Raw genomic sequence first — 23,644 nt, forward strand, 5'->3', positions numbered from 1 at the left:
ATGAACGTGAAGTGGACAGTGAAACGATTTCTTCTTATGTCGTTTTCAGTCTCCTACTTGCTGTTACTTGAGGGTGAGTCTGAAAGTTTTGCTTTTCAGCAATGTCCAGTAGTGTAATATGGTTGTCTACGTGAATGTGAAGTTATTAAACAACAACGAGGGATATTAAACATTAAGCACCCTTGAGGTATTTGAGTTATTTTGCATTATTATATCTTTCTGTATATATAATATATAATTCACATTTTTAAATGTCACAGAGCAAATATTGCATAAAACTGTTCTAGCTTTATATTATATCCTGATGTGCCTAATGTGTGCAACTGCTGAATCATTATAAAGATGGGAATTGCTAAAATTATTCTGATTGGACAGCTCTGGCTCTAGCTATAAGTAGCTCTAAAGATGAAGTTAAATATCTGATACTTATTATGACAGGATAATTATTTGATGTTAACTTTGTGTTTAGGAGCTCAGTGCCGACTTTCAGTGGCAGAAGGAAGATTACAGAGGTAAACTAAAGAAAGCAATGGAATCACTGACTCTGACATTGATATAATTAATGTGTATAAAAAAATCAATCATTTTTTCATTTTTCATTCTTATATCATTTTATAGGCTGACAGAGTGATGAATGCATTTGTACTTTCTGTTTCTGTCACTAGCGTGTGTAACAGGCAGCACTGTGTGCGTGTGTGTGTGCGTGTGTGTGTGTGTGTGTGTGTGTGTGTTCTTGTATGTGTGAGGGTTCAGTAAAGAGTAGTTTGGAGTCTGAATTCAAGTGGTATAAAGTGCACTTAAGTCTCCCCTCTGACCATTTTTTCCCACTAATGTGCATGTTTGTGTGTGTGTGAAGAAGGGCTAATGCACTTCGGAGGAAACGGGATCTCCTCGGGGAGGAGGTTGGTACATTACACCTAAGAGAACCAGAGGAGGTCAGGGCACCCACATGCGCACAACACCCTAACCAGCACAAAGCTGTCTTTGTAAAGAATGAGACGCACTCACAAACTCATACATTTTCTCTAACTCAACTTGATTCAGACTTTAACTTACAGCTGCATGTACACCAGGGGTACAGTGCTGTGTCACTGCTGAAGCTTGACGTTTATTTTAAGAACTATAGAAGTGTTTATTCTACATATTTAAGAGATGTTTATTGTTTTTTTTTTTGTTTGTTTGTTTGTTTTCCAAGACACACAGACCACTGCTGTCAGAGGGTACTCTGTCACGCAGCATTGTACACAACTATACAGCCAGAGATACCTCTTCAGGTAAAAAAGCAATGTGTGGAGTGAACCCAAATACAAATACAGATGCTTAAAACTATCATTACCCATACAGACAAGGGGTGAGTTTGTTCGTATCTTTCTCAGAATATTGCGGCTGCCTCAATGGTGGCTGGTGTCAAGAAGAAGGGGTTTGTGACTGTGCTCAGTTCCAGGCACAGGGAGACCGCTGCCAGATCAGTGAGTAATTATACACACACCTGTGTCTTTCTTTAGTGTCAGCTTGAATTTGCCAGAATCTCATCTATGTGACAGCTGTTGCATGTATAGTGACAAGCATCATTCTTGGTATGTTACAGAAGGTTACTGTTCCTACAGTTTTGTAATAACAGTATACAGTTACACATCCACTAATGCAAGAAGGCGTGTGTGTATCAGACTCGCCAATCATTCAGCAAAGGTTAATTACCTGCACATACTCCAGCATTAATTATAATCCCCAGGTCTTTCTCTTTATTACTATAAATCCACCACCCTCTAACTCAACCACATGCACACACATACAGACCTTAGTCCTTAACAGAGCAGCCACGGAGTTTCTAGTTTCTGTATTCTGAACAGAAAAATGATACAGTACGGTATATCAGGAAATCAGAGGTCAAGACATTTTTCATTTCAACAAATTAATTTAGTGTTGACACATGTTGGAAACAATCTTTCTAAAGGATCCGACAAGCCTCTCACTGATCAGATTAGAAGATGTGACCCGCCGTCAGGGCTCTATCACCTCAGATTCAGAAGCCCTTTTTTCCTGTGACAAAGGGCTTTTTAGAAAATGTGGGTACACATTTTCCACAGATAATTTCAGTGAAACAAAAGATGCTAAAAGATATAAAGATAATAAAAAAGATGCAATGTATATGGCTTCTCCATTCTCGACTATCAGTGCAAGAATTCTGTCTGAGTGAATTGCCCATTGTACTCTCAGTTCCTAACAGAGGTAAGGATAGAGACGGGATCTGCAGGGCTTGGGGTCAGCACCACTTCGAAACATTTGATGGAATATACTTCTACTTCCCTGGAACCTGCTCTTATATCCTGGCCCAGGACTGCCACTCAGTAACACCACAGTACACAGTGTGGGTAAGAGCATACAAATTTCTAGAACACATTATGAAAACATGTTAAGAAGTTAAATTAAGTGGCATTTACATACTTAAAGTAAAAAATAATACTTTAACAAACAGGATTATATAAGTTTCATGCAATTTAAAAGTTAATGTTCATGCCTTAAAGGCACAACAGACTTTGACTAAAACTGCATTTCCCTCTCTGACCCTATCTTTGATTCTTTTCCATTGCCTTTCTTATCTTCTCAGGTGCACAACAGCAGAGCATGTGACGGGAATGTGTATTCATGCCCAAGAGCACTCAGTCTGTTCTTCCCAAACGAGGAAGAGATCCACATCTCGGGATATCAGGTCCACCAGGGAGGCCGCAGGTGTGTTTGTTCTGCACAATAGACATCTTGCTATCAAACTGTAAGCTCAGAAAAGAAAAAAAAAAACATCTATATCTATTGTAAAGGCACAATAGAAGATAAAGTGATACTCACCTTCCTGTACTGCTGCACCTGTCTTTGTAAAATGTTAGGTTAAGTCTGCCTCAGACTGTAGGTGGTGTGTTTATTGAGCGACTGGCCGATTACCTGCTAGTGAAGAGTGTATTTGGCTTCTCTCTGGCCTGGGATGGTGGCTCTGGTGTCTACCTGAAGATGAGCGAGGAGCATCACGGTGCCCCCTGTGGCCTGTGTGGGAACTTCAACCATCTTTTTGATGATGACCTCACCACTGCCCGTGGTAAGACCGGCTTGACCGGCCACTCATCCTCTTATCTCTTCTCTCAACACCCACTCACCTCAATTATTGTTATTATACACTCAGCACTGATTTCTGACCAATTATAGTAGTACTGGGGCCTGGAGTGGAAGGACAGGGAAGAACTCATATTTTTGGTTTGAATGGCTGGTAGAAGCAAATACTCTTCCTCAGATGACCAGAAATTTGAACTGTAGTCTCCTGCTTGTTTGATAGCAGAGAGCTGTCTAGAAGAATGAGCATGAGCTCAGAGAAAGAGAGTAAACAAGTGGAAAGGCTCTGGATATAAAATGCTTAGAGTTGTTTTCACGGTGCACTTTAAAACACTCAGTTTTGATGACATTTCCTATTCAGTTAAAATTGTTTTTATCAGACTTCAAGTTTATGTTTGATGCAAATATGTTCGATGACAATGTAGAGAAGTGTTTGTGTGTGCTTGTTTGAATGGTATATCCTGTGTTTTTCAAACAGTACATTTTGTCTGTTTCTGGTGGTTATTCTATGGGAATACGTTGAATGTATGTGTTAGGCATTCGGACAGATGAACCTGCAGTGTTTGCCAACAGCTGGGCAGTGGATCTGCCTCATGAAAGAGCCTGTCCTTCAGTAGCTCTTGACTTCAGTGGTCCCTGCCAGTCCGAATCAGACATGGATGTAAGAACAACAGAAACACTCATTCTGCTCAGTATTTCTATTAACATATACTCAGACCGAACATTGGCAGAGCAGTGCAAACATTTAAAGGATGAATTATAATAAGGCAAATTCAGCACATTTTTATTGCTTGGGTGAATAAAATAGAAAAGTTCTCTTTTTCAGTATTTAGTCTTGAAAACATCACCAGAATTGCACTTGTTTGTTAAAAGACTGCAATAGTTATTATTTAGCTGAACATGATTATATTATATTGTGTCACTCACACCATACTGTGTTCTTTGTGAATGTTTGCAGGATGCCATTGAGAAATGCAGTGCACTTCTTTTCTTCCCATTTCTGTCATGTCATGAAAACATTGACCCAAATCCCTTTGTGGCCAGCTGTGTGTCTGACCTGTGTGTGTAAGTTAAAACATCGTCTACTGGATACAGTTAACGTTTCTTCAGCCTCTTTTGTTTATGTTATTAGGGTAAGCCCAGTTACAGAATAAAAGCAGCCTTCCACTGCTATCTATAAAATCTAAAGTAGAGTGTTTGTAAGAATAATATATATATAATATATAAAATAAGTTCCCAAAAACATTCTATACATTTTAACCATTTTATTCAGTGCTGGTGCTGTGTGCAGGTGTCCCTGGTCCTGGAGCTGTTTATCGCTGATGTGCAGTTACTGGCTCCACCAACCTGCAATGTCCATTTGTTGTTTATTGTTGCTGTTCTTTTCTCTCTGCTCTATCCACTCACCCCAACCAGTCGAGGCAGATGGCCACCCAAACTGAGCCCGGTTCTGGAGGTTTTTTCTTCCGTTAAAGGGAGTTTTTCCTCTCCACTGTCGCCAAGTGCTGCTCATAAGGGATTTGTTGGGTTTTTAGTTTTAGTTTTTGTAAAGTGCCTTGAGATGATTTGTATTGTGATTTGGCGCTATACAAATGAAATTGAATTGAATTGAATAGATCTGATGATGAGGAAACGTTTTGTCGAGCCTTGGTTGAGTACACCCGAGCCTGTTCACATGTCGGCTATCCAGTAAGAGAATGGAGGGACAGCTTCCCTTCTTGCAGTAAGTGACTGCAGCTCTTGACAGCTGGAAATGGTACATTTTTAAAACACAGGCTTTACTCTTACAAAACTATGAATCCCTGGTGTTTGTGTTTGTAGATGATGGCTGTGAGGAGAGTTTTGTCTACAGAGACTGTATCAGCTGTTGTCCACCCACCTGCACGTTTGAGAAAGAGTGTCTGGGAACCAACCTTCACTGTCTTGATGGCTGCTACTGTCCTGATGGTATTTAAAGAAAAACTAAAACTAATTTGCTAATTAGCTTTATTCTTTTATTTCACTTCATGTTTTCCAAGTTTTCCAATCCCCCCCCCCCCCACAGGTCTTATCCTACAGAATGGAACATGTATTGCTGTTTCTCAGTGTCCATGTGTTTACCATGGATCATCATATATGCAAGGCCATGTGCTTCAACAAGGCTGCAGTGTTTGGTGAGTGTAGACCTGCATTCCCTAGTGTGTGTAAAGCACTGCCAATGGGCTGCTTACTTTCTACTATCTGCTTCTTTCGCTTTCTTTAGTGTGTGCATGGGAGGTGTTTGGAACTGCACTGAAAACAATTGCACGGGTAAGAAAAGCAGTTAGAAATAAAAGATGAAGCAGTGATTTAAGATTTAATCATTTATGTGCTTTTTGTGTCTTTTTAGCAGAGTGTTCAGTGGTCGGGGATGTGTTTGTTACGACGTTTGATGGTAGGATTTTTCTCCAGCCGGGGTCGTGTCAGTACGTTCTGGCAAAGAGCCGCAGTGGCAGCAGATTTACTGTCACACTGCAGTATACTACCTGTGCAGAGGTATTGTGAGTGATGACACAAATGCAACAACTCTGCAGTATACTCTCCACAAAGATGTTACCAGCCCTCTTGTATGATATGTGTGTCTGCAGCAGCAGGTGTGTATTCAGTCAGTGACAGTGGTGTTGGACGAAGATGTGACTCGTCAGATCACTCTGACCAGAGAGGGAGAGGTGATAATTGGTGTTAACTCAGCGCCTGTCCTGCCATATATTGATGGTAAAAATCACAGATTCACTGCGTGCAGTCAGCAGATTGCACCCAAATAATTCCTCTTTGTACTTTTAAATCAAAATAATTATTACATCCATGAACATCATAGTTATTTCATTTTTGATCATAGGTTTTGTTAATTTCTGTGTATAGATGCAGTGGAGGTGCGGAAGCTGACCTCTGTGTATAACCAGCTAAAGGCAGAGATTGGTCTAAAGCTGCATTATGATGGTAGTGGGGGAAGAGTCTATCTGCACCTGGACAGCCGATGGCGTGGACAGACAATTGGCCTTTGTGGAACTTTCAATGGAAATCTGCGAGATGACTTCCTGTGAGCATATTAGCACTTATAGATTAATAGATATAACAATGCAGTGTTACCTGACTGTGTTAGTGTGTATTTTTGTGTTCGTGTGCCCTATAGGTCTCCAGCAGGTATGATAGAGGGCACTCCCCAGCTTCATGCCAGTGCTTGGAAGGTATCATCTGCTTGTTTAGCTCCAGTTAACCTTCCAATTATTGACCCATGTGAGATGAACCAGCAAAATGGTAATCATTTTTTCCAATAATTTTTAATTTTAGCTGTACTGTACCTATTATGTTTCAAAAAATATAGTATTAGGATTTGGAAAGAGCACTGGTTGGCCTGGATAAAAGCCTAGGCCATATGTTTATGTGTTTTTGTTTGTCCAAGTATTCTATGCATCCCAGTGTGAGGTGCTTTCGGGAAGCGTGTTTGCCCCGTGTCATGGCTACATCAGTCCAAACATCTACCAGCAGCAGTGCCGCTACCAAGCCTGTCGCTGTGGGAGCAGCTGTCTGTGCACAGCACTGGCTCACTACACTTACCTCTGCTCCAAGCATGGAGTCAGCATTAATTTCAGATCGCAAGTCTCTGAATGCGGTAAGTGTTTAGTTTCAGGTTTGCTTTTATTCATACTGTCTTACATTTTAAATATATGACCCAAAATAGTCACAGATTAAATGTGTGTGTCATGCAGCCAAATTTGTGTGTGTGTGTGTGTATATGTGTATACAGGAGTGGTGTGTCTTGGCGGCATGCTGTATCACTCTTGTGTATCATCCTGTGGGCGGTCCTGTCGTGCACTATCTAGCACAGAGACGTGTGACCCTGACGACTGTGCCGAAGGGTGTGGCTGTCCAGATGGCAGTTACTATGACGATGTGCGCCAGCGCTGTGTTCAGCTGTAAGACTTCACAACCTCATATGATGGTCATCAATTGCCATTTGGCAGAAACTATGCACACATGCATAGGTAAACTTACCAACACAGAAAGCGCCATCATTAGTTAATGTATTTAAAATAATATCATGAGTTTCTCTTCAGGTCTCAGTGTCACTGTTACTCAATGGGTGGTGTGTCACAGCCAGGAGAGGTGACCTTCAGTGCCTCTGGCCCGTGGTGAGTCACAGCTGGCCTAGAATTACTTTTCAGTGAAAAATCACTTTGGTTCCTCTCCCACCTGCACACGGTGGAACATCTTTACACACACCGTTAACAACATTTCAGAAAGCAATAAAAGCTTGAGTGATTCTCAGATGAGACATAGAGAACTTGAACTAACCTTGTGTTTCATAACATTACTCTCTTTCCCAAGCACTCACTCCTTTTTCTCTCTCCCTTCCGGGTCTCCTCCATCAGCCTGTGCAGAAATGGGAAGATGGAGTGTGTGCCAGAGGAAAAAGGTAACCTCTACATACTTCCCCCTCCCTTCAGTTCTTGCTCACATTCGTTCCAACAACAAAGTGCCGTTTCAGGTTGAGTCCCACCTGCTGAAATCAAGAGCCTTATATCTGTAGTTGTAGCTTGTTTCCCATGACTGGCTGTTGTACTTGATGTTTAAGGTGACTAGGGCATTGATTTTCTTTGTGTGTGTGTGTTGATGTGTGTGTGTGTGCGTGCATATTGTAGAATCTGATAGTGTAGAGGTCGGGGAGTGTCCAGAAGGGAAAGTGTACCACAGCTGCACCGAGCAGAGAGGAGGCATGGCCTGTGCACCAACCTGTCGTAACCTGATGTTGAACCTCACCTGCCCTCCCAACACACCATGCATCCCTGGCTGTGTCTGCCCACCTGGGTAAAATAACCACCTGCTGCCTTTTAGTGTTACTGTGTATTTTTGTTATTTTACTACAAAAGTAATTTTTCCAATCCTGTTGGCAAAACATCCCTCAAGTAAGTACATTTAGATCACACAGCTAGCCAATATCCAAACATCAAGTTACATCTAGGCTTTATTTGGATAAGTGGAACTGTTTCTTACTACAACATGCTGGTTTGCTATCCTTCACCTTCCAACTGAGTTTTTTTTTATCAATGAAGGCTGGTGCTGCACCATGGGGAGTGTTACTATCCAGAAAACTGTCCGTGTGCCTGGCTGGGCCTTGAGTACCTGCCTGGAGAAACTGTGGAGACATCATGTTACAAATGGTACATACCTTTACTGTTCTCCTCATGTGTATATTGCCATAGACAGATAGAAACCAGACTGAGCAGAGATACAGTTTTATCATTTACAAATGATTTTTATTGCATTTATTTTGTGTAGCTTTTCATGTCAAAGTACAACTTGTTTCAGATCAACACAACATCACAGCATAAAAGCGTATTATTCATAGTACAGGAGTTTCTGTGGCATGAAATAACACTTTTGAATTTCTCTTTTCCTTTTCCTCTTCTCATGTGCGTCTGCCTGTGCATCTCCTTAGTGTGTGTTACCGGGGCTATTTTAACTGCAGCTACTCACCATGTGCAGCTGTGTGTACTGTCTATAGCGACAGACACTACCACACCTTTGATGGCCTTGAGTATGACTATCATTCAGACTGTCAGGTCTACCTGCTTAAAGTGAGTAGAGGAGTGTGTGTGTGTGGATCTTTTATGGGCACTTTCCTGGGTGCACATCTGTGGGTTGAATGCGCAAATAAAGGCTTAAAATGATGTGATAAACTTTCAGTGACAAACATATTGACTGGTTTTGGATATTGAAATGCTAATCAGGTGATATCAGGCAGAGTGTTTACGCTAGATTGTGTCAGAGGAGTGTGTGAGTGATGTTACGTGAAAAGCATCATCCACATTTCTGGCCAAGAGAAATCTGGACCTGGCAATAAGTATCCAAGCCTGTTTCTAATCTTGGAAGAGAAAGTGTTTTTTAATTAAAGAAGATTAAGGTGTGTGCATGTGCGCGCGCATATGTGTGTATATATGTGTGTGTGCTAGTGGGTTTGTACCATGGTAATGCTAGAAGATGCACAAAGCTGTAGAAACACAAAGAGACCAGTGTTCACTTCAAACCCCAGAGCTCCTGCGCTCCCAGGAATATAGAATTAGAATTAGCAGAACAGACGTTCCAATTCAAACAAACCATGCAGACCTGAGAAAAATGGGGAAGCAGGTTAGAACTGTGTCTTAATATCCTAAAGATACTTCCTATTCTTGACACCTGATTATGGATTCTGAACTGGTGTCAAAATTCAAGTTTTCATTTCCCATGTGCTGTTCAGATTGGTTTTCCAGCTGCTGTGGCTGCAGTAAAGGGGAAATTATGAACAAATAAAAACACTGTACTGTGTAGGACAGAGGTTACTTCCTTTCCTTGTGGAAATAATATTTGCCCTCTCCTCTGCCCAGAGTACAGGAGAAACCGAGGTATCCATTGTTGCCCAAAACAAGGACTGCTATGAGAGCGGCATTGTGTGCATGAAGATACTGGTGATTCACGTGGGACTTACCAAAATCTACTTTACCGACAACTCTGGCAACCCTGTATGGACTATATACACACAGTCACACTCTCTCTATAACAAAAAACCTATGCACGTGTGTGTCCTTTCTTCTCAACAAGAATCATTTTGAAAGTCCAGTGATTATGTTCTGTTTGTGCTGCCTTAGAGCCCGTCCACAGTTGTGGGCCGAGGGTCTGAGTTTGAGCTGTGGAAAGCGGGCTACTACACTGTGGTCCACTTCTCCAGTCAGGACCTGACTATCCTCTGGGACCGCAAGACAACTGTTCACATCAGAGCTGGACCTCAGTGGAAGGTCTGAACTAGGACAAGTACATTTTGTTTATGCCTGTTTTAAACTGAAGTGATACACAGCCACTATGAAAGAAATCCAACAACATGATTCAGAGTCTGTGTTTTTTCCTTCAGGGCCTTCTCAGTGGGCTATGTGGTAATTTTGACAGTGTGACAGTGAATGATATGACTACCTCCAGCCACATGGAAGTCAATAATGCACAGACCTTTGGAGATAGCTGGGCACTGGGGCAGGTATGAGTCAGCTCAGCTCCTCTCCTCCACTGATTCTCCCTTTACCCTCCTCCTTCTTTCTGTCTTTGTTTATCTCCCTCTCACTTATTCTTTCACTCCTCTCTAGCTCCTTTGTTGTTCCCATAATTTATGTGTGCTTGTCTCCCTCGAGTCTGCTGTGATATTTAAGAGTAATCAGACACTCAATCACCTTCTGTGTGTGTGTGTTTTGTGTCTTTTAGTGTGAAAGTGACTATGTGGTTGAGCGGCCGTGTGAAGGGGACTTAGGAAGACAGCCGTATGCCAAGAGGGAGTGTGCTCTCCTCTACAGCGATGTCTTTGCACCCTGTCATAACATGGTGAGTGCCTCTGAACTGATACACACACACATACACGCACGCACAAACTATCATGTGGAGTAAATGCAGCTGTTGAAAGGTTATCTTGCTTGCAGCAGGGGAGTAGAGGTTGGTGAGGGGTTATGGGAACAATTCTTAACTGATCCCAGCACACTGTTCCTCAGAGATAGCAAATACCACACCAAATGTAAGACTGCACACATTTAAAGACACACACTTGAATGATTTATTTGAGCAGTATTTCTCTTTTTGGCCAGCAGATGGAGCCATGTACCATATATAGTGAAATGAATTTTGTCCAGTAAATCACTACAAAAAAACCAAAGACAAAAATAACTTATTAATCACATGCAAATAAGTGGCACCTTTAACATAAAAGTAAATAGATATAACAGACATGCATGAACAAAACCTTTCATACTGCAGTTTGGATATGTTTGCTCAGGGAAAGTGTCTCTTAACCTGTGTCACACTGGGATATGAATTCTGTATTCCTTCTGTCACTTTTGTTTTTATGACCCTTGTTCTCCCTTGTATACTTCACTTGTCGTTCTAAGTGGGCAAAGAGGCAGGTGCACTGTGCCATCTCTTATCCAGGAAGTTTATTTCTTTGCTCGGATCACAGTAGAAAAAAATGGTTTCACACAAACAAGTAAATCCCATGGGCTTCAGAGATTTAGTCTATAGGGTTATGTTTAGAGGGCACGTCCAAGGGTTTTCTTTTCTGAAACCTGGCAAGAAGCTTTGCTTATCTTGTTTTCAGACTGAATCCTGGCTTCACTAGTGTTTCACAGGTTTGTTTTCAAAACAAAAGTGATGGACACAAGTGAGGCTAGCCAAAATTTTCCTCCTTTAGTAACTTTACTGATTTTTTTCTAAACATCCTAATGTAGATAAGGATATCAGATGAAATTCATCTCTACATTTCTAATTCTAAAGCTGCACTCTCTTGAAAAACACCTTCATTTCAAATTCAGAATTTGAGGCCCCTGTTGTGCATGCACATTCAGCTTGTTTGGTATGGTGTATAATCTGCACTCTACAGTTCAGTGCCTTAGGAAACCAGTGTTTGATACTAGTGATACACTTACTTTAACTATTGATATTCAAAATTACATTAAGGACAGGTTGCACTAAAAGAATCTGTTTAAAATATAAAAGGTATATATATATAAGGTATAAAGGTATATATATGAAAGGTCTGTATTACTGAGTACCCTGTGTGAGTCTGGGAAATCAATAGCTGCGCATGTTACATCTTCAAAAAATAAAATTAGAATAGTAGAGGTTAAAGTTTTGCTGGGATGAATCGTGCTGTTTATATTCCTTACAGTTGCCACTGTCAAGACACAGAGTCTCAGTTAACGTCAACTTTGGACAGACCAGTTCATTGCTGCATATTGTCTGTCTGTCACAGAGCTCATCTGATCCTCTCTGCACCAGAGGTTGACCCACTTTCTTTGTCCTGGTACCTCATCACTCCTTCTTTGCCTGAATTATTGACTCACTATTTACCCCCTAAACAAGACCTCCCCCAGTTCACCCAAGCAGGTTCACTTTATGATTGTTTGTGTGTGTGTGTGTGTGTGTGTGTGTGTGTGTGTGTGTGTGCGTGCGTGCGTGCGTGCGTGCGTGCGTGCGTGCGTGCGTGCGTGCGTGTGTGCGTGCGTGTGTGTGTGTGTGTGTGTGCGTGTGTGTGTGTGCGTGTGCGCGCATATGTGTATGTCCGCATAAGTTGTCTGATCGTGTATACATGCTCTGCACACCCTCCAGGTGGATGTGGCCTGGTTCTATAGGAACTGCCTGACAGACACTTGCAACTGTAACCGTGGGGGCGATTGTGAGTGTCTGTGTACATCTATCGCTGCATATGCACACAAATGCTGTCAACAGGGCATCACAATACACTGGAGATCACCCTCTGTTTGTCGTGAGTATGCACACCCTGCCACAAACACATATACATTACTCATAGTGCACCGGTGTCCTATGTGTGGTCACTGAGACGTCTGCTTGACTTTTTGATCCACTTTCACCAGCCCCTCTTTGGATCAGCCAGTATGGGGCTATTGTAAATGTCAGTTTGATATTACTTTTGTTCCTTTATATCTTGTCTTGTGATTATCTCTGTGTTGTTGAAATGCTTTATAACTTCTAAACTGTCTTGCTCTCTTTCAGCCTATGATTGTGAATACTTTAATCAAGGTATGCATGAGTGTCAAAAAAGCTGTTTCCAAACATCATGATTCCCTGCTAGCTTGTCACCACACTCATTTCCTCTGTTGCTCTCTCACTTCCCCACAGAGTTAGGCGAGGGTCCATTTTCTCTGGTGAGTGCTGTGTATAATGACACCATGTTTGGAGTGAATCGCACCAGCGGCTCAGTGTTTCCGTTTCTGAGAGAGAGACCAGGGCAGTTGCCTGCCTCAGGGGTACTGTTCAACTTCATGATCATAGCAGGCTTGCAGAAGGACAGAACATCACGTGAGCATCAACATTCCTAAATTATACACTTCTCTGTTTTTTTTTGTTTTGTTTTGTTTATTTGTTTGGTGTATTAACCCCCATTTGCTTATTTTTTCCTAGGTGTTCCTGTGGTGTCACTGGAGTCTGCAGAAAGACCAAACTACTTCCTTGTTGTGTCAGGGCGCAGCCGTCTTCTGCTGGAGCGCTGGAGTCGAGGGGCAGAATTTAGTCGCAGGGCAACCTTCATCCAGCATCAGGGGCTGTTTCTGCCCGGTCACATCTCGTTCGAGCTTGTCGCCCAACCTGGAATCTTTCTGACGCTGACACGCACTACTGCACAAGCCCAGAGATATGACACCTCGGAGGCCTTTAAAGTCAGCAGCAGCTTTACACTGGAGGGTCAGAAACACTTTAGTGTACCCCCCCGCACATAAAGTATGTGCACATAAAAACACATTCTTATTAATCAAGTGTTTTTTCCTCTGCTGTTTCAGAGAGCACTTTTGTGATACCATACAGAATGATGTGCGAATGGCGCTACCAATCCTGTGCGAGCCCCTGTGTCCACACATGCAGTGACCCAGATGCCACACGCTGCCAGTTCCTGCCTCCGTAAGAGGCTTCGCTCATTAGAAGCACTCATTATACAACAAACATAATCTATGCTTAGACCAAGTGCTGAAATAGTTTCTGTATGTTTCAGTGTGGAGGGCTGTTTCCCACGTTGCCCCAAGAACATGGTCCTTGATGAAGTCACTAGAAGATGTGTCTACACAGAGGACTGTAAGTACAACAGATTTTTGTCTTAAAATGCCATAAAAGGGTATTTTAAGCACATGAAAAATAATGTTCACATGCAAAGCATAGATTTGGGTTGTAAGTCTTGGCATTATTTTTTAATGAATTGTATAATGTCAACACATTCTTTTAATAATAAACTGTTTTTTCTAGGTGTGTTGCTTCCCTTGACTCCGACACCTTTTGCGTATGTGACTCGCGCCAACAGAACTACTACAGCACTGCCAACAACAACTACAACCACGACAACTACGACTACAACCACTACTACCACCTCCTCCACCACAACCACTACTACCACCACCAGAGCAACAACTACCTCCTCCACTACTGTTAGGCCTACAACAACCACAGCCACCACCACCACCACTCCCACTACTCCCAGTATAACATTATCCACTGAGCGTGTCACCACTCCGCTCACCTCATCTCTATCCACTTCTCCTCCTGCTCCCCCGACCTCTATTTTTTCCACCACCCTCACTCCTTCAACCCCACCAGAGACAACCGCTCACAGCACAATGGAGATGACCCCCACCCAAACAACTGTAACCACGGAGTTCACTACAACGGTCTCCACAACACCCTCCACTGTTCCCTCAACTCCTTCCTCACCATTCCCTACTACTCTTGCTTCCACCACATCACCCTCCACTCCTGTCTCCACCGCTGTTGTCACATCATCAACACCAACACCCCCTATAACTTTCACCCCACCTCCTCTAACCTCTCCAACCACACAGCCATCACCCACCATAGCCACCTCAACTGCCCCCACCTCTACCACTTCTGTCCCTGAAACTACCACCAAAACCACAACCACTCCGCTGCCTACTCCAGCGGATACGACCATCATTACAGAGACAACCACACCAACAGACACCTCAACAGTGGCTGTGACAACCACGGCACCACCTCCTACAACAATCAAGGCCACTACTGCGCCTGTAACTACAGAAATAGTCACAAGCCCTGACACCTTTCCTATAACAGAAGAAGCCACAACAACCCCTCCATTCCTCTTCCCCACTACCCCCTGCACAGTAAGCGTTGTTGTTGGGAGGACAGTAATAATTGGTGGATATGGAGAATTATTAAAGTACTGCAAATGTTTGTGTTTAATGATGTAAAAATGTCTGCAGATGGCCATGAAGGAGACCGCCGACATGTAAAAAAGTGTGTAATTGTCTCCACAGCCCCCATACTCCTATCGTCTTGATGAGTGTGCAGAACTTATCTGTTTCAACGGAGAGCTGCTGCTTCACAACTCATCTCTCCACTGTCGCTACAGCACCACTCAGCCCCAGTGCAGTCTGTTAGGCCTGCCCATCTTAATCAACACAGACCCTTGTTGTCCACAGTGGCAGTGCCCCTGTAGGTTTGGTTTCCAGTAACAGTCAGACTGATTAGAATACATTGTTTGCTTCAATGAGCTGTGTTTGATTTTATAATTGGCTTTTGCCAGGTCGCTGCACTGTCATGTCAGACCTGCGCGTGATCACATTTGATGGCAATAATGTTGCTTTGTATGATAACGGCTCCTACATCCTCGTTAACCTGCCCAGAGAGACTATTATTGGCACTGTGGAGAAATGTCCAACCAGCCAGGTAATGTAAAAAGAATAAAATACGAGCCGTACTTTGGGAAATCCCAAAACGAATTGTTTATTGAAATGTTTTGTTTTCTTTGTAGAGTGTGAACTCCATCAGGCGAACTGTGAGTACAGTCCATTCTCTATCACTCCCTACAGTTGTGTTTGCTTCAGGAATGAAAGTTAATTCAATACTTAATTGTGAATAAATCTTATATTATTGCACACTCTAATTTCCCTACAGAGTCCTACAGGGGGAACATCTGGTCTGTGTTTCAAGAAGCTGAACATTACTACCTCCTCCTACAGAATCATTATTAATCGACTGGATCGCAAGGTGACCCTGTCTTTCTAATGTACTGCCAAAAATTCAAATGATCCCAATCAAACAACGTCATGGTTGTGTGTCATTGTGTCTCCAGGTGACAGTAAACTACAGGCCTGCCAGACTGCCTTTCTCCCGTCACTCTCTTTATGTGGAAGACACAGGAAGCATGTACCTGATCCACACACCTGGTGGGGTCAGCATACAGTGGTATCACAGCACTGGCATCATGGTGCTGCAGTACATTGCTCATTATAATACATCTGTCCCCACTCACGGCCTGTGTGGTGAGTCCCCACACACACATACACACCAAGGTCTACCACATCAGGTGCCAGCTATCGACACATAAAGGCTTAATAGCTAAACAGCAGCCTCATTTTGAGTTTAGTTAGAATACGATATGACAGTTTGAAATGTTGGGAGCCATTTAGTTTAATTACGCAGTGTCACAAACACATTATCTCACCAACAACACAACAGTGTAACTCATATAAACACTATCATTTGTTTTGCCAATTATATCAGGTTGTTGTGATGGGAACCCAGAAGATGACCTGAAGTTACCCAACGGCACAGTGGTCCGAGAAGTGGGAGACATGATGCTGTTCCTGCAGGCATGGCGAGTGCACACTACAGATGAAGCCGAACACACACGCAGGGTCGGCGACAACTGCACCACTGGCGATTGCTCCACCTGTCTCTCTATGCTCCACCAGAGAGCCTTCACGCCATGCCACAGCAAGGTGGCTACAGTATTCACAGAGCATTTACATTTATATGTTCCTTACTCTTACATGTCTTTAGTACTAAAATAGCAGGTTACCATACTTAATTGATAACATAAAGATTCTCTAGAGTTTGTCTTTGTTTTATAGCACTGTGAATTGAATATCTTTGGGCTTTGAACTGTTGCTCAGATTAAAGATGTTATTTGACACTGTGAAAAGAAGTTTTTTATGACATTTCAAAGACTGAGCCATGAATTATGTGATTAGAAAAATCAACAAATTAAATTATCATTAGCCAAGGCACAATGTGACTTCGACCTGGTTGTGTGTTTGCAGGTGCCTCCAGAGCAGTTCTGTGATATCATGTGGGCAGGGGACCTACACTACAAAGATCACCAGTGTGACTTCCTGGCAGCGTATGTGGCAGTCTGCTACACACATCAAGTCTGCATCAGCTGGAGACGACACAATTTCTGCCGTAAGGGCACACAGACAAAGAAATGACACGCTCCTACGCAGATGTACTCGCTTGTGTTTCTCATTTGCTCATGCATTGCTAAGTGCCTGTCATCCTGTAGCGTTGCGGTGTCCCCCTGGTAAGGAGTATCAGCCATGTGTGAGCACCTGCACCAGCCGCACCTGCCTGAACAGAGACTACTACGAGGAGACCACCTGCTCTTTCATCAGAGAGGAGTGTGTGTGCCGCAGTGGTACCATCCTGCATCGCGCCGACTCCCCTTACTGTGTAACTGAGGACCGCTGCGGTGAGTGAAAGAGTAATTACATGCTTTGGTGATGAAAACTACATTGTGAAAGAGTTCTGAGTAAGTGTTGGAATCATCAGCACACTTGGTGTGTGTATCCAGTGTGTACAGATAATGAGGGTAACCCCCGGGCCCCCGGTGAAGTGTGGAATGGCTCTTCTCGCAGCTGCTGTCTTTACAAATGTATGGAGAATGGCTCTGTGGTGGCTGTGGAACCAGACTGTAGCGCTGTCCCTACACCACTGTGTGAGAGGGAGGGAGAGTATGTACTGGATGTGTTGGAAGAAGGAGTCTGTTGCCCTAAGAAGATCTGTGGTGAGTGAAAGGTTTAACATCTTTGGCAAGCAAATCATTTGGTCCTAATATGAACTTGTGAAGACTGAAATTCAGAGACGATGGTTTAGTCCTTTTTTCTTCAATCAGTATCACCCTTCATTGTTATATTACATCACTCATTATAATTAACTAATTCTAACCATTTCAGACACCAAATACTTTGCCATTTAAGATAAAAGCCATTAAATGGAGCTTTCTTTTTTGCTCCTGTACTGCTTAACAGAGTGCAATATGACCATCTGTGACAGTGAAGCTCCACCTTGTGATAACGGGAACAGGCTAGTGATTGGTTACAGCGCCCTGTCCTGCTGTCCAGAGTATCGCTGTGGTAAAATTCAACTTTTGGACATTTGGTAACATTTTCTGTTAAATATATTTACTTTAACTAAACCTTTGCTTTGCCTTCCTCAGAGTGTGACCCCATGGCATGTCCTCCTGTCTCTGCCCCTGAATGCAGGGAAGATCAGTTCCTAGTGGAAGTCAGGGGCCAAAAATCCTGCTGTTACTCATACTTGTGTGGTAGGTCTTAACTGTGGTTCACAGGTCAGTATAAAACTGGTCTTTAATGGTCTTTAAAGTCTTTAATATGAGGTTGGACATTTATTATAGCTCATTCATTGGCATTTCATCAATCATGGCAAAAAAAAAAAAAACTGTGAATTTGTTGTTTGTGTTTACTGTCTGAGCAGTGTGTGAGTCATGTATTGAGCCCATTCCAACTTGCTCACTTGGAGAAATTCTGGCTGTGCATCTAAACACCACCAGCAACTGCTGTCCACAGTACCATTGTGGTAGGTGTGCAAGTGCATTTATGACTGTATTTTTCACTCTGTCTCCTCAAACATCACTGTTATATTTTCTCCCATGTATTACAGTTTGTGACATCAACCTATGCCCCGACTCATCTGTGAGCTGTGCACGTGGTCTCTCTTTGGTTCAAACTACAGTCCCTGGGCTCTGCTGCCCACAGCACCACTGTGGTACACACATGCTGTTTTTATTGGCATCAGTTCACTGCTGTGCTCAGTTGATGACAGGAATAATCCCAGATGTTGGTATGCTCGTCACGTACTTGCATAAACCTCATATTACTCTCACTGTAACTGTCTCTCTGTCACTCCCAGAATGCCAGTGTGAGGACAGCTCTCTCCCCATCTGTCAAGTGGTAAGTCAGCAAAAAAAGCTCCACCACAATTCTCTGTCTAATCAGGTCGTTGCTAGAAGGAAGCAAAAATGAGCAAATTCAGTCAAGTCAGCATTCTGTTTTCTCTCAGGGGGAGATGCTGGTTGAGGTTCCAGACAGCAGCACCAATTGTGGCTGTCCACAGCGTACATGCCGTATGTATTATCCATAGATGAAAGCACACAGACACTAGTGTGACAACTGACAATGTGCTTCATACTCCTCTGTCTCCAAACTCATGGTACTTTTACCATGAACAAAACATCTGTCACTTCCAGTTATTTATCCTGTTTGTGTTTGTATAGAGAAGGCAGAGGTGTGTCTTTTCCAAGGGGTGACAGTCCTGGGCCCTGGCCAATCTCTGGTTCAGTACTTTGAGGGAGAGCTGTGTTACACTGTTCACTGCCTACATCACAGAGATCCAGACTCTGGCTTTTATGCCATGGAAATCACTTCTGTCAACTGCTCCCAGAAATGTGGACTAGTATGCATTCAACATATAGTATTTAACACCTTGTAAATCTCATCCACCCATAATCCCTTTTGTATTTTCTGCTCTTCTTTCACCTCTGTGTTTTCATTTTATCTTTGTAGCACCAGGTGTATGTACCATCCACAGACCCTCAGGTGTGCTGCGGCTCCTGTAAAAATGTGTCCTGTACTTTCACCAATGAAAACGGGACAACAGAGCTTTTTGCTGTAAGAACAAACATACTCACATTTGCATGTGCTCAATGTTTCCTCTTTTAATTGGTGCTTATTTTGATTTTGTGTGTAGGCAGGCAGCTCCTGGGTGGAGAACTGTACACGTTATGACTGTATGGAAACAGCAGTGGGAGCAGTGATACTCGCTTCTGGGGTGGTTTGTCCACCTTTCAATGACACAGAATGTGTTCAGGTCAGGATCTCTAATTCTCTAATTGCATTATATTTCTAAATTTAAAATTAAAGTCTTATAGGCATTTGTAGACATTAATCAACCTGATAATTACAGGGACATGTACTTTTGTGCTGTTATGATGCTTGTGCTGTCTGGATGCATTGTTCAGGTTTTCTCAGGCCGACTGGCCCCTGTAAAGGTTTTTTTTTTTCTTTCATTTATCATTTATTTATTTAACACCAACAGAAAGCATTATAGCCTCAAAACATGAAAATATTACCAGTATACAAATTAAAAAGTATGCCATAGTAATTAAACAGGAATGCCGTAGTAATTACACAGAACAATTGAAATATTTGAAACAAAATTATTTAAACAAAGCACTACACCAGACAATGCCATTTCAGTCATCATAATGAATGTTTTGCAGTCTTTAGTTTAACTCTATTTACAACAATCTTTTATTTTGTGTATAACAGGCTGTGTCCTGGTTTTATATATTCAGCTTTGTGATTAACTTCCAGCTTTTAAATGTAGTAAGAAAACTAGCTGTGACAGTGTTTTCAATGAAGATGCTGGCGATGGATATACTGTTACTAAGGGGCAAATTTTAAGGCAATGAATTTCACCTTCTCAATATCACTAAGTTAAAGTTACATTAACAGAATAAGTTTATCCAACCTGAAGCAGTAGGTGGATATAAATGTGATGTATTAATTTAATGGATATAAAAGAAATATGGGTTATCAGAGCTAAAAACCAACATTGGCATAGCCCCTGTAAAGGTTGATTAAAAAAGGTTTTCAAATGCTTTGGTATATGGGATGAAATTAAAATACATCATGGACAGCATGTTTAGCTAAGTTTTAAGTTTTTGTGTATTATTGTGTGTTTTTACATTGTACAACAAAGATTCCAACAAAGTTTAAGTTTTATTTACCATATAAAATATTTGTTTGTACTCTTTATTGTCTTTTGAAATGAATTTCCCCTTAACTTTGTTTTCCCTTTGTGTTCTCCTCTTGCAGAATGGTGGGGTAGTTCAGAGCTATGTGGATGGGTGCTGTAAGACATGTGAGTCTCCCAGTTTATTATAGCTTCTGGTAATGCTTTGAGCTGTCAATCAAAGTGGTGAGCATCTTGTTGCCTGGCAGTGGATGGGCTTATTGGCTGATTGTTTTGGGGTGTGGCCTGTTGTAGAGGGTGGAGATAAAGCCTGTTTTTGGCCTATCACTACATTTCTCAAAATGCCTGGCTTTTCCAGTTTGTCCTCAGATCTGCTGCTGACATATTCAGGAACCAGCTCAGACAGAAGGAATGTTTGAGAAATAATAAGAATTTACAAGTTGATTTTTAGTAATAAGTTATTTCCAAGTTATGTGGAGTAAAACTTTAATAAACATTGCAGTGGTGATATTTTCTCTCTCTGTGGTTCGGCATTGCAGCCTCACCCGCTTGCCTGCTTTAGCAGTGACCTTGGAGTTTGGCCAAATGGGGTGCTCCACAGTGAGCATTTTACCAATGAAGATGCCAGATGGAGCAGGGGCTAGAGTTTGCCCTGCTGAGCTGCTCTCTGTAGTACATCATATTACTGAGTTCTTTGGCTGGCTGCCTGGAGTGACCCAAAAAAGAGAAGTCCATATGCATGGCACCTCCACTGATTCCATCCTCTACGTGTCTGTGTGTGACTTTGCACTGTTTTTTTGAATCAAACATAACCTTGTGTGTGTTCTCCTGATGTTCTTTGAACCGGATCGCTGGTCGTGACGATGCTCCCAGGTTCTGGAGTGGGTGTTTTACCATTTACCATTATTCCTGTAACCCCTACTGGTAGTACTAACTGTGACACAGGTACCACTACCTTGCAATGACTCTTTGGCATCCTGACACTCAGTGACTCATTCAGTTGCATTTCTAAGCTTTGTGTGAATGTCTGTGTCTGTTTTCATGTCTAGCATCCATCCGTTTATTTTTTCATCTTACTGTTCAACACCAAAAGTACATGAACAACCTTGACTTTAGCTTGAAACCATTATGAAGTGTGATTTTAAATTTAATAAAAAAAAGGTTCAAATTAAAGCATTAACACCAGTTATGTAGACAAAATACACTCCAGTGTAACACACTTATCCATCAGGAAGAATTTGCAGATCATCAACATCTTTCAAACATTTCAGCCCTATGGTGAATTTATTTCACTAGCTTTGATTGGCTTAAAAAAGGTTAAGTCTAGGTCAGTAGCCAATAGGAAATCCAGATCACTGCTGTGAGAACTGTGCCCCCTCCTCCCACCCCAATCACCCAACTGTCAATCAAAGCAAGATCCTGCTGCTGGGCAACAAAGAGCCCTGCACAGAAAGCCTTTTAGGGCATGTGGGTGACACATCTCAACAGCAAAGTGTTGAGAAAGAGCGTTTGTTTGCTTGTGAGCGTACGTTAGCCGGTGTGTGTGTCTGCATTATTTTGTGTATGTTTGAACTTGCAGCTTCATGTGTACTGCTCTGTTTAAAGCTATATTAGTGTCGTGTTAGCGGTCTGAGGTTGCCTTATGTCTGCAGTTATTTCTGAGTGTTACTCCATGTGTCCAGCTTATTTCTGTGTGAACATGTGTGTAGGTAAAGAGGATGGTAAGACATGCAAAAGAGTGGCCATTAGAACTACCATTCGAAAAGACGACTGCAGGAGCAACGCACCGGTGAGACAGAGAAGAGAAATGCAAACATAAAATGAAAAGGCTGAGTTGATTAAAGAAAAGTTTTATTGTATTAAAAACCCAGCAGTTACTGTACCTCCTTCTATGATCATCCTCTCCTTCCTCTTACAGGTTACAGTGTATTCTTGTGATGGCAAATGTCCATCTGCCACTATATTCAACTTTAACATCAACAGTCACGCCAGGTTCTGCAAGTGCTGCCGGGAGAGAGGACTACAAACCCGATCTGTCACACTCTACTGCTCTCGCAATGCCACAATTGTGGAGTACAATTTTCAAGAGCCTCTGGACTGTTCCTGCCAGTGGAACTAAAAAAATTACAGCCCAGGCAGCAAAATTAATGAAAGCATATCAAATGAAGAGAACGTCTGAATGTGTGGATAATTTGGGCAAGGGCATCAGATATTTAGAGTACTGATGAACAAGTATGAAAGCAGCCATGTTTCATTTTGTTTGTCAAGTTAGCTTACTTTACAACACTGACTATGAGTCATAGCTGTAACTGAAAAATACTGAAAATCACGGCTGTAAGTGGGACATTGTTTTCGAATAGTTTTGTCTCTTTTCTTTTTTTACAACCTGCTGTGCCAAGTCAGTCAGCTTACTAATGCTTTCAAATGATGGTACACTGCTTTTAGCTTCTTGTCCTACTCTATATTAATAATTGATGTCAAGTTGACACAGCAGTTGCTGCATTTTTTTTTTATATCTGCTGTTGCATTCAAACAATGTATATGCATTTTGGTTTGTCTAAGGACATATTTAGCTTTTTGTATAAATAAAAGTGTTATGGGATGCTTTGTATTTTTTAGAGAAGAATAAGTTTCTAAAACGTGATCTTGGCCATCTTTGTAGTATCTTAATTTTAAAGTAAAGTAAGTGAATAAAAATATTAGACTGTGTTTGTTATTGCAAGACTGTCTGTGTCCTTATGACCTCCAGTGTGTCCTTATCAAAACACCCTTCCAGTTTGGCTCTCTCCAGCGCTCATTACACACAGATATTCATCCTGATTCAGCACTCGTAGTGCTGACATATGTTTGTGTTTCACCTCTGAAAGATTATTGTTGTGTGGGAGTCACCTCCTTATAACAGAACTCCTGAGTGGAGTCAGCATTGTTGTGTCAATCTTTTCTTTTTTTTTTTTTTTTCTTTGCTTTCACATTCCTGTCATTCCACATGGGCCGCTGCTTCCACCACGCCCTCCTCTGAGCCAAACCATTCTCACCACTAAAATGTTATGGCTATTTCAAAGCATGTGCTTATTTCAGAGGTTACATGAACTTCTGGAAACAAAATGCTAAAGAGCTGTCTGCTGTGACTCACTGATGCTCATGCAGAGACCTGGAGCTGATGGCTTCTCCCACAGAGCACATCTCAATTCCACATGAAGCC

At 42.1% G+C, this 23,644-nt stretch overlaps 1 protein-coding gene across 1 annotated transcript; it reads left to right on the top strand.

Moving 5' to 3' along the window:
• otogl (otogelin-like) lies at positions 1 to 22,561 on the top strand. Its single transcript, XM_026312008.1, has 59 exons — positions 1 to 73; positions 470 to 512; positions 857 to 902; positions 1,196 to 1,274; positions 1,377 to 1,469; positions 2,218 to 2,372; positions 2,609 to 2,730; positions 2,883 to 3,088; positions 3,636 to 3,760; positions 4,058 to 4,164; positions 4,716 to 4,822; positions 4,921 to 5,046; positions 5,144 to 5,252; positions 5,342 to 5,388; positions 5,468 to 5,613; positions 5,706 to 5,832; positions 5,980 to 6,157; positions 6,251 to 6,375; positions 6,521 to 6,730; positions 6,866 to 7,034; positions 7,176 to 7,250; positions 7,491 to 7,534; positions 7,761 to 7,926; positions 8,172 to 8,279; positions 8,558 to 8,696; positions 9,483 to 9,617; positions 9,744 to 9,890; positions 10,004 to 10,123; positions 10,345 to 10,461; positions 12,235 to 12,391; positions 12,640 to 12,666; positions 12,766 to 12,945; positions 13,048 to 13,326; positions 13,422 to 13,539; positions 13,631 to 13,710; positions 13,879 to 13,948; positions 14,033 to 14,768; positions 14,922 to 15,099; positions 15,191 to 15,333; positions 15,419 to 15,442; positions 15,562 to 15,654; positions 15,740 to 15,929; positions 16,171 to 16,388; positions 16,710 to 16,851; positions 16,952 to 17,137; positions 17,240 to 17,452; positions 17,697 to 17,801; positions 17,885 to 17,992; positions 18,163 to 18,264; positions 18,349 to 18,453; positions 18,598 to 18,638; positions 18,748 to 18,811; positions 18,962 to 19,140; positions 19,251 to 19,355; positions 19,435 to 19,554; positions 20,565 to 20,610; positions 21,316 to 21,387; positions 22,152 to 22,231; positions 22,361 to 22,561. Exons 1-59 carry the CDS (start codon positions 1 to 3, stop codon positions 22,559 to 22,561), a joined length of 7,806 nt encoding a protein of 2,601 aa, XP_026167793.1.
• The last annotated feature ends 1,083 nt before the right edge of the window (positions 22,562 to 23,644 follow it).

The sequence above is a fragment of the Mastacembelus armatus genome, chromosome 6 (genome assembly GCF_900324485.2).
Source record: "Mastacembelus armatus chromosome 6, fMasArm1.2, whole genome shotgun sequence".
Taxonomy (NCBI): domain Eukaryota; kingdom Metazoa; phylum Chordata; class Actinopteri; order Synbranchiformes; family Mastacembelidae; genus Mastacembelus; species Mastacembelus armatus.